At 49.5% G+C, this 11,286-nt stretch overlaps 2 protein-coding genes and 1 non-coding gene across 3 annotated transcripts; 2 read left to right on the forward strand and 1 right to left on the reverse strand.

Moving 5' to 3' along the window:
- Nucleotides 1-734: 734 nt before the first annotated feature.
- Nucleotides 735-2,280, reverse strand: VTN00DRAFT_8383 (uncharacterized protein; the record flags this gene model as incomplete). The annotated part of the gene is made up of 2 exons (XM_069435231.1): nucleotides 735-1,915; nucleotides 1,989-2,280. The coding sequence occupies 2 exons, from the start codon at nucleotides 2,278-2,280 to the stop codon at nucleotides 735-737; spliced, it is 1,473 nt and encodes a 490-aa protein (XP_069286649.1).
- Nucleotides 2,281-3,110: 830 nt separating this feature from the next.
- Nucleotides 3,111-10,436, forward strand: VTN00DRAFT_8384 (uncharacterized protein; the record flags this gene model as incomplete). The annotated part of the gene is made up of 8 exons (XM_069435232.1): nucleotides 3,111-4,575; nucleotides 4,625-6,064; nucleotides 6,120-6,182; nucleotides 6,968-7,240; nucleotides 7,298-8,200; nucleotides 8,250-9,014; nucleotides 9,063-10,349; nucleotides 10,426-10,436. The coding sequence occupies 8 exons, from the start codon at nucleotides 3,111-3,113 to the stop codon at nucleotides 10,434-10,436; spliced, it is 6,207 nt and encodes a 2,068-aa protein (XP_069286650.1).
- Nucleotides 10,437-11,045: 609 nt separating this feature from the next.
- On the forward strand, nucleotides 11,046-11,155 carry VTN00DRAFT_t145. The gene has a single exon. It is a non-coding gene; the product is annotated as a tRNA-Trp (tRNA).
- Nucleotides 11,156-11,286: the final 131 nt, after the last annotated feature.

The raw sequence follows: 11,286 nt of genomic DNA on the forward strand, positions 1-11,286 counted from the left end.
GAATATTTTGCGTTGAGCGGGTGTTTTTCGTTGAGGTGGCGGACCCGCGTTCGCGCGGGTCCGGAATATCCTAGGATATGGGAGGGGCCGGTTACATCTAATAAGCAACTGGAGAGGAAGACTGCGTGTGGCTGTGGTTCATGGCTCAGCTGGTGGTGATGGCTCAGCGGCTACGATAGGAATCAAGAAAGGAATGTAATTTTTCTGCAATATAAATGAGAAATAGCCTTGTGTATGCGCCCTGGGTGAATATGTCGGGTAATTTTATATTTCAGAAGAGGAGCGCTCGCTTAAACATATTCAGGGATGATGGTATTCTGCCAGAGACGATGCTGGTCCTGGCTGAAATTTAAGGAAGCTTTTGGTGGCCACTTTAATTGTTTAACTGGACTTTTAGATGAATTGCACTGATATTCGCATGGTTGGTTCTACAAAATGTGCCATCTTGGGCGTTGGGCGCCGGGCGCCAACCTTTAGGCAATGGTAGCAGGCAGAAGCGCCAAGGGCCTCTCTAATGCCTGTGCGTCACCCAATGTTATCTAAGTTAGAAATCTACGAATGAGTGGAGGGTTTTAATTTTATAAAACTATGATTCATTATGTATTGAGTATTATCATTCTCCCAAATTGCTAAAGCTGCTGATCCAAAAACCCATTACCGTCATAACACTATCCAGCACATCAGCAGCTGGCATAACAGATTCAAAAGTGCATTCGAGCCTATCGGGGATGCTACTAATGTGCACAGTGACCGCAGTAGCCGCAGGCGGCTGAGCACGCAGTGAAATCCTCCGAACCATCTTCCCAGGCAAGTGTGACTGTTTCCTGACCCAGGTTATTGATATCTTCTCCATTAGACCCTGGGATTGAACGACCATGTGACGCTTGCTGTCCGCCCAGAGTAGGGGACTGCTGATTCTGGGCTGTACCCAAAACCCACCGGTCTTCGATGGCAGGGGGAAGTGTGCTGCCTACACTGTCACACTGTTCTCTCAGTTCCAGTATATCGACTTCCAGTCGTCGTATTTCAAACTTTCCGTTTCTCGTTCCCCGTGCGAAGTTGACGAGCTTCCGCAGGAGAGCCGCAAACTGACGAAGCACATCCTCGTTCTCGTGCTCCCAGCGCTCGATTTCCGCGCGAACGTCCCGTATCTGGATTTCCTCAAACAAACCCCATGAATGGTAAGCGAGGATGAAGTTGGGAATCTGAGCTACCCATAGACGGGGTAGCTCGTCTGCCAAGGTGTCCTGGTCTTTTTTGCGGATAGAGCGGGTCTTGAGATCGAAGATAGCAGACTGCGGAATTGTTTGCCCACCTTGGGTGACGTTCAATGGTCTGTCCCGCGAAGGAGGATATGAGCTGATGGCACTATCGCCAAAGCTTGATACCAAATCGTCTAGGTTAGTATTGTAATCAACAGAACCAGACGCTTCCTTGGCTTTGGTTGAGATCAAGTTCTTGTGGTAACCATCGGCTTCGAACCTCACGAGGCAATCTAGCCCCGCAAACTTGTACTGTATGATGCGCTGGTTGGACTCAGATCCTTTGACGTCCGCTTCCCATGTAGTATAAGCTTCCGGGAATGTATGGCCGAACCCATAGACATTCGGGATCAGCTCTGTCGGCGAGTTCTCCCGTCGCAAAAAGAAGACAGTGTCGCCGACTGCCTCGACAAGCATACGGAATGGCCTGTCCACCTTACGTACGAACCGCAGGAGATTGCCCAGTGTGCTGCCGCATGCGAAGATATCGACACTGGAAGAGGGGAAGTCGGGCTGTGAAGTGAGAACGGCTTGGACGGCGGGTTCCAGCGGATGAGATGGATACCTCGCAGCATTTTGGTCGCGAAAGTACTTTCCATCGTCTTCTCTGAGCTTTACCGGTTCGCTGAGTGGTGTCCACGCCGGAGGCTTGCCTGGTTTGGTTTTCTCGGGTCAGCTGATTCTCGTTTGGATACGTCTGTAGAATGCGGGGAAGGTGCTCCAGACCCGGAATTAAAATCGTGGGCTCGTTCTTGTCTAGCCAGTTGTAGGATGCGACGTCTTTACAGTCAGTGATTCTTGCATAATCCTCATCGAGATTGAGAGAGTCTGCGAGGTCGCTTTCGCGGAGCGTCGTCAGGACCGGGCCCAGCGGCGGCGAGGGAGGTCGTGGAACGTCTGGTTTACTGCCCCTCCAAGAGCCGTTGCGATAGGAGCCTCTCCCACGATTTCCAGACCACGAAGAACGATAGCCTCGACCGCTTCTTGGCCCACAACCTGTGGATCGGGTGGCAGACATGACAGATGGCAAGTGTCGGACTGCGCGAACCTAGTAATCTGAAGGTATGATGATGATGAAAGCTCTGATTATTCGAATCTACCTATCTCACCACTATTTATTCTCATGGACTTAGGGGTTAAGACCTTCCGAATACTTCTTCGTTTAATGATCCCGAGACATTTTCGTGAAATATGAAAGGATATAATAAAGGAAAATAGGCAGCCTCGGGTATAGACAGTATGATTCCTTTATTGCAGGGATCATGACCTTTTGCAGATCCGAATCGGCGTGCGCTGACTAGGCTGATAGGTCTCTTGGTATACCACTAGGGTATAGTGGTAATATTCGGCTGACAGCAAGGTACTTATCTGTGTGGTAAGATACCCTCAGAAAGATCCAAAGATATCCTCAGAGAGTTATGATTTATAGCACTGCAATACCCGGTTGAATAAAGTGGAGATCATCATCCAAAAGGGCGCCTATCACAACCAAGTATGCAATTATTGGACAGGGGCTGTGCATGACGGTTGCCTACAAGGCTGCCGCATAGCACTGGTTGCGAAAGACACGTTGCTTGCGTTCTGTCGTTATCTGTGGGATTCTGGCCTGTTTACCTCCACGGGATGATACATGAGTACCGTCACAAAGAGCAAGGTCTTTATCCCCGCTACACGTAATCAACGGTAACATCCACCGCACACCGGCAGTCACCGTGAAGGGAAGCCTTTGTGGGGAGATAAATACTGTTTTGACAGCATTCTTTTCATCAACCGCCACGGCGAGAGTCGAGTTTTCAAATTTCTGCTACTCATTCATCGATCTGCCGCAACCCGGGTTTTCTGAACGTCATGTCTTCTGATTCTGCTAGGTCAGCCAGGCTAGCTAAGCTGTTCACACAGATATTACTGGGCAAGCGACAAGTTCGAAATGCCGCAGACGCAAAGCTGTTCTTCGAGGCAATTTGCGACCAGAAAGACCGCCCAGGCTGCGTGGAGAAGCTCGTTGCCAGCACTCCATCGCTAGATGCTCTCCGGGCTGGTTTGAGATTTGACGTCCGTCCTCAGTTTATCAATCAGAGCACTGGGCCGTTCATCAAGTACCTGTCTGACCCTGCTGTCAAACGACTGTGTAATGGCCAGCTGCTCCAGGATGTCCTGAGCATCATCATCAACCCTCCTACCTTGTGGAACGCCTTAGTCCAATCATATAAAAACCGCTTACTGGATCAAGAGTCTGTCCATGCCTTTGCATGGCTCCTCTTGGAGTTGATGTCGTTCCCAGCTGACAGTGGAGTCGACGTTCTGGAGGATGCGCGAAGGGCAACGGCAGACGGTTATCTTCTCGAATCTCCATCTCATGAAATCCGGACATTCGGTCGTAAAATCCAGCAGCTCTTGCTGGCCAAAAACTCCAATTTACCTATCGATCCTGAACATGCCCCTGGAGGCCGTCACGACAACGACCTTGTTGATTTTCGTCAGATCGCCATTTACCCGACTGCGGATGAATTCCTATCCACAGAGAAGCCATTCTATCGACGAGCGGATGCGATCTTCGACACACCACAGGAGCACCGCGTTGCGATGCATCTCGATAATCAGTTCCGCCTTCTACGTGAGGATTTGGTCTCCGAACTGCGCGATGACTTGCAGATTGCTAGAGGCCGAAAGAAAGGGAGACGGTCCGCAATAGTCCTGCGCAAGCTGTCAGCAGCAGCAATTTTTTGCGGCGATGAGAAACGGCGAAAACCTTGCGCCCTGGCTCTGAAGTGCGGATCTGGACTTGAACAGCTCACCAACCTGCCGCAATCTAAGCGAAAGCAATTCCTTGCGGAGAACCGAAGCTTTCTGAAACATCAAGCATTCGGATGTCTGATCTGCGGTGACGAGATTGTAGCTTTCGCGACTGTAGACAGAAACATAGATGCCCTGGTTACGGACCCGCCACTTGTCACTTTGAGAATCTTCGGAGACCAAGCGTTGACGAAAACGCTTATATTCCTCAAAATGGGGAGAGATATTGCGTTTATTCTAGTTGAGACACCCTTTTTCGCCTATGAGCCTGTGTTGAGATGTCTCCAGCAGAGCGTTGATCTTCCCTTGGCGAAGGAACTGCTTCGGTACGAGGCAAGCGACAGCATATCGGGAACCTCTCTGATTCCTGATTGTATCGTACGAGCCCTAGAGTATCAAGGCAGTAATAATATCCAGCATATTTTGAAAACTGCAAAGGCTATTAGGCTCGACCCATCCCAGATGGAATCTCTGATAGCTGGAATAACGCAACCACTCAGTCTAATCCAAGGACCTCCAGGTATCGTATCATACTCCAATATCTACAGCCTCATGGCTAATTTCTCTAGGCACTGGGAAGTCGTTTATCGGTGCGCTTCTTGCCAAGGTGTTGCACGACCAGACATCCGAGACAATTTTAGTTTTATGTTACACTAACCATGCCCTTGATCAATTTCTCGAGGACTTTTTGGATATCGGGATCTGCAAAGAGAATATCGTGCGTCTTGGATCAAAATCAACCTCACGAACAGCGGACCTAAGCCTTTCTGAGCAAAAGATCTCGCACAGGTGGTCACAGTCTGCGTGGAACATCATTAACAAGCTGAGGGACAGCGCAGACCAGCTGGAAGCAGATTTAGACGAGACATTCCGTTCATACAAAGGCTTTTCTCCCACCATGAGACATATTCTTGAATACTTGGAGTTCTCAGAGGACGATTCCCACTTCTATGATGCATTAAAAACACCCGAAGCTGAAGATGAAATGACTGTGGTGGACCATAGCGGAAACCCCATAACACATGGGTATCTCTACGATCGTTGGTCGAGAGGTATGGATGCTGGGATTTTCAAGAACATGTTGTCCCAGGAGAGCAAGATTGTCTGGGAGATGGACCACGCTGCGAGGAAAGAATGCATAAACAAATGGAGCAAAATCATACTCGAGGAGCAAGTAGCTAATCTCCAGGGCCATGTACAACGCTTTAATAGCTGTCAGAATCGCTTGGACGAAGTCATGAGTGAGAAGACTCTGTCCATTCTCAAAAAGATGCGAATCATTGGCTGCACGACCACGGCGGCTGCAATGTTTGCACAAATTCTTCGCCGCGTTTCTCCAGGCGTGCTATTAGTGGAAGAGGCGGGCGAGATCTTGGAATCTCATATTCTGACGGCCCTATCACCCCAGACTAAGCGATTGGTTCTCATTGGAGACCACAAACAATTACGCCCTAAGGTCAATAGTTACGCCCTCACAGTCGAAAAGGGCGATGGCTATGACCTGAACCGATCTCTTTTTGAACGACTCGTCTTAGCAGGGCATCCACATACCACCCTCTCCAAGCAGCATCGCATGAGTCCAGAGATTTCAGCTCTAGTGAGACGGCTCACCTACCCTGATCTGTTGGACGATAAGAAAACATTGCATCGTCCCCAGCCTCGCGGTTTGCAGGATCGTGTTATCTTCTTCAACCACGAACATCTGGAAGTCAGTGCCACCGAAGTCGCTGACCGTCGGGACGAGGGGGCAAAGGCCAGCAAGAGAAACCAATTTGAAGCTGAGATAGTGCTAAAGATCGTCCGCTATCTCGCACAACAAGGGTATGGGACTGACAAATTGGTCATTCTTACTCCGTATCTTGGCCAGCTGCATCTTCTTCGACGGATGCTCGCTCAGGAAAACGACCCAATCCTTAATGATCTTGACACCTTTGACCTGGTTAGGGCAGGCTTGTTGTCCCAAGCTAGTGCTCAGCAGTCTAAACGCCCCATTCGACTATCCACTATTGGTGAGTCCCTTTCCGTCGCACAAGCTTTGTTTTATTGGAATACTGACAATCGTAGACAACTACCAAGGAGAAGAGAGCGAGATCGTCATCGTGTCCCTCACCCGTAGCAACACGGCTGGTGACATTGGATTTATGGCAGTACCCCAAAGGCTTAACGTTCTGATATCGAGAGCTCGCGACGCACTTATAATGATAGGAAACGCTGAGACCTTCAGGAGAAGTCGGAGGGGGAAAGGAACTTGGGTCCCGTTTCTGGATCATTTGAACGAAGGCCACCATTTATACGATGGGCTACCGGTTAAATGTGAAAGACATCCACAGACGACGACACTTCTGCAAAGGAAAGATGATTTTGAGACGCAATGTCCAGATGGAGGCTGTTCTTTACCTTGGTACGTCTAGACTTGTAGCCGTGAGACGCAGAAACTGATGAATGAGGTAGTGGAGCGAAGCTGAACTGCGGAATTCACGATTGTCCTCAACGGTGCCATCAATTGTTTGATCACTCCAAAATGAAATGCGACAGGATTGTCGAATGGACCTGCTCTCGGAATCATAAAGTCTCCCGGCCATGCTTCCAGACCGATCTTGTTTGCAGGAAATGCGTTGTAGAGGATCGCAGGCAAGAAGCGAAGAAACAGAGAGATCATCAACTTGACGCCCTACGGCAACAGAAACAAATACAGTATGCTCAGCAACTGGCTGAGATACAGGATGAGATCGCACACCAAAGGCGCTTACTGAGAGATCAAGCTGAGGAGCAAGAGAGACAAAACATGTTGCGACAGCACAAAGAGGACCTTCACAATATGAAGAATGCAGTGAATGGGAGAGCCAGACTAGCCTTAAAGGACGATGGAAATAGAGAGACTAGCGCCCCTACTGTTCCTTCTGACTTGAAAGCGATTTCAACCGAAGATGGTCAGAATGGTGGGAAGGCAGGGAAAGATCAACAGCCAGACATCCTCAGCTCCGCAAACAGGGAGTGGCAGTATCAAAAGGAATTTGAAGGCGCTCAAAACGACGCGATAGATACTCTGATGGACATGATAGGACTCGAAGAAGTGAAGGAGAAATTCCTCTCTGTCAAAGCGCGGGTAGACACAGCTATTCGACAGAACATTGACTTGAAAGGGGAGCGATTTGGTGTAATTTTGCTTGGTAATCCCGGCACGGGTGAGTATAAAGGTCTTATTCATCTATTGTTTGCGACCTCGAGCTCATGCCACGCAGGAAAAACGACAGTTGCACGGCTCTATGCGAAATTCCTAACTTCAGTTGGTGCCCTCCCGGGTAGCTTTATAGTGGAGACCACTGGATCGCGACTTGCAAATGACGGGGTCTCTGGCTGCAAAAAGCAGATCGAAGAAATTCTTAACAACGGTGGGGGAGCTTTGTTTATTGACGAAGCATACCAGCTCGCGTCGGGAACAAACTATGGTGGCGCCCAGGTTCTCGACTTTCTCCTCGCAGAAGTTGAGAACCTGGTCGGAAAGATGGTTGTTATTCTCGCAGGTTATAACAAACAGATGGAAGCATTCTTTGCGCATAATCCGGGTCTACCTAGTCGATTCCCCAATGAGCTGAAGTTCAAGGACTATGATGATAATGAGCTTCTGAAGATACTGGAACACAAAATTGATAAAAAGTACGGTGGGAGGATGAAGATAGAAGGAGGGACGGGAGGCCTCTATTCTCGCATTGTTGCGCGTCGCATTGGTCATGGCCGTGGCCGTGAAGGGTTTGGAAACGCTCGCGCTGTAGAGAATATGTGTGCTCGGATTGCTGAACGGCAGGTAGATCGTCTTCGGAAAGAGAGGAGAGCTGGAATCGCAGTCGACGATATGCTGTTGACAAAGGAAGACATGATCGGGCCCGAACCTTCCGCCGCGCTCAAGAACTGTCCGGCCTGGACGAAGGTTCAGAAGCTTATCGGTCTGAAGGCTGTTAAGGAAGCAGTTGAGGCGTTGATAAATACAGTGCAATATAACTATTCCAGGGAACTAGAGGAGATGCCTCCTGTGGAATTCTCGCTCAATCGCGTGTTTCTTGGTTCCCCTGGAACCGGGAAGACGTCCGTCGCAAAGTTGTATGGGCAGATACTTGCTGATATTGGGTTGCTCTCCAACGGTGAAGGTACGTATCTCTGTGTAATCTTGGTCCCCGTCGATGCTAACATGAGTAGTGGTCGTGAAGAATCCGGCAGATTTTGTCGGCGGTGTACTTGGAGAAACAGAGAAGAACACCAAGGGTATATTGGCTTCCACCGTTGGAAAAGTCCTTGTCATCGATGAGGCATATGGACTGTATGGGGGAGGGAATAAAGACAGGGGTGGATCGTATTCAGATCCATACAAGACGGCCGTCGTCGATACAATTGTCGCTGAAGTCCAGAGTACGCCAGGAGAAGATCGATGCGTGCTTCTGCTTGGCTACAAGGACCAGATGCAAGATATGTTCCAGAATGTGAATCCCGGACTTAGTCGAAGATTTCCTTTGGACTCTGCTTTCGTGTTCGAAGACTTTACAGACGACGAGTTGAGCCAGATCTTCGACCTAAAGTTGAAAGAGCAGGGATTCGAGGTGACGGATCAAGGAAAGAAGGCGGCATTGGAGGTATTGCGCCGTACACGAAACCGTCCAAATTTCGGAAATGCTGGAGAAATCGATATTCTATTTAACGCCGCCAAGTCCCGTCATCAGCGACGGCTCCTAACGGGGAAGCTAGCAAAGAACGCGGATAAGTTTGAGGCACAGGATTTTGATGAGGACTTCGACCGTGCAGAGCGTACAGATACCAATATCCCCATGTTATTCAAAGGAGTCGTGGGATGTGAGGGAATCATCGCCCAACTGGAAGGATATCGGGAGACTGCCAGGAATATGAAGAAGCTTGACATGGACCCGCGGGAACAGGTTCCCTTTAATTTTCTGTTCCGTGGTCCTCCAGGTAAGAGGCCAGTCTATCTCATTGATGACTACAACTAAGACGTTGCAGGAACGGGAAAGACAACGACGGCCAGAAAGATGGGAAAGGTCTACTACGATATGGGCCTCCTGTCTACTGCGGAAGTTCTCGAACGCTCAGCTACGGACCTTGTGGGTCAATATGTTGGACAAACTGGCCCAAAAACGCAGAAGTTGCTAGAGGAGGCTCTTGGGAAAGTCCTGTTTATTGACGAGGCATATCGCCTAGCTGAGGGTCATTTCGCTAAGGAGGCAATGGATGAGCTTGTCGACTGTATTACTAAACCTAGATTCGCAAGGAAACTCATCATCATCCTTGCAGGCTACGACGCTGACATCAATCGTCTCATGTCGATAAATCCTGGTTTGACAAGTCGCTTCCCGGAAGCTGTTATATTCAGGTGTCTCTCACCTGGCGAATGCGTGACCCTCTTAACGAACCTGCTCCAAAGACAAAAGCGCCAGCTCTCCCAGAAAAGGGTAACCCTCAACATTGCGGCTCTCGAATCTCCACGAGATGAATTCAGCGAGGAACTGCGACGTCGATTTGAGGAACTCTCGAAGCTGCCCAATTGGGCAAACGGTCGCGATATTGAGACCATTGCCAAGAGCATTTTTGGTGCAATCTTAAAGAACGACAAAATTCTGCAGGGCCAGTCAGCCCTTGACGAGCAAACGATCTTGGGGCATATTGACTCGATGCTTACTGAGAGGACACATAGAGGCGACGTACCTACCTTATGCCACGACCGAAAAGTCGCCGAGTTGCAGCAGATGGTCAAGGATATTCAAATTGAACGTCCTTCCATGAGGAACGAGATACGGCATACGACAAGTACAGCTCAACAAAATGGAGCACGCCCTCCGTGTGAAGATAACGGCATCAAGCTCACTATCAATGAGACACCACGGGATCCCGGGGTAAGTGATGAAGTGTGGGCGCGCTTACAGCAGGACAGAGTTGCCGCTGAAGCCAGCGAACAAGCATACAAGCGACTGCTCGAGGAGGGACGTGCCATGCAAGAACTAGTCGCAAAATTACGCGAAGCCGAGTCAGAAGCCGCTGCTGCTATGGAAAAGGCGACCGCGAGCAATACAGACGACGAAGAAAAACGCTGCCGCGAGGAAGCGCGTCTGCGGCATGAGCTCGAGCGCCGAAAGCGCGAAGAAGAGCTGGAGGCGCTGAGGCGGAAGAAGCAGGAGGCTGAGGAGCGGCGTCGGAAGGAGCAAGAAGCGCAAAGGAAGCTGAGGCATATGGGCGTTTGTATCGCGGGGTTTCGATGGATCAAACAGGCTGGCGGGTATCGCTGTGCTGGGGGTATGCATTTTGTTTCGGATGCGCAGTTGGGGATGTCATGAGGCGAAAGATGACTTTTTGAGTTTGGGAATGATAGAAATTCAGTAGATGATGATAAATTGATACCAATGGATATTAATTGATGATTCTGCTTGAAAACTGCAATCGTCATAGTTGAGATGATCCTTGGGATGGCATTGACAGGAGTTCACCTGGGATATATATCAAGCAAATACCTAAGCGATTGAACGAAGAACATTCAATAGTCCATCATGGCCTCAAGTATCGACCCTTCTTCATCATCTCTTGTTTCCTATTTTATCGCGCCAGCTGTCGTAGTTTATAGTGTTTGTGAATCGGTGCGTCTTTACATCTATACACTGTCAGCAAAGGCAGGAAATTGGATGAAATAGACGACTGGAGTCAATTCCTCTTTTATCGGCCTGCCCCTTTGACACTAGATAATAAATCTAAATAGCTACTTAACGTAATCAACCACCGAATGGATCACTCCACCGAGTGAATCACCCACCCACCACGCGACGCGTTCAACAGCTCCAACCACCAAGATGCCACCGATACAAGCAGATTCTAGTGCTTATAAAGAAGGCAGAATCCTTCTAGCCATTGATGCCATTCAAAAAGGTCAAATATCAAGCATACGAGCGGCTGCGCGGGCATTTGATGTGCATTATTCAACACTTAATCGCCGCCTTCGCCGGCAGCGGTTGTGTAGTGGTAAGCACACCGAGGCGGCCTCCAACAGCGAAAGGGTGACCTGCCCACCCCTAGCATGGAGATCGTGGGTTCGATTCCCACCACCGGCGCATCATTTACCACAAAATGGGCTTATCTTCCTAGTTTTCGCGCACGGCGCGGTCTCTAGTTCTGTGTCTGAGTGAAAGGGGCCTCAGGCATGCTAGCTCTAGGGAAGTGAGCCATACCCGCGTGCTAGCGT

This window comes from Thermoascus crustaceus (assembly GCF_041956765.1).
Source record: "Thermoascus crustaceus strain CBS 181.67 unplaced genomic scaffold VTN00scaffold_5, whole genome shotgun sequence".
Taxonomy (NCBI): domain Eukaryota; kingdom Fungi; phylum Ascomycota; class Eurotiomycetes; order Eurotiales; family Thermoascaceae; genus Thermoascus; species Thermoascus crustaceus.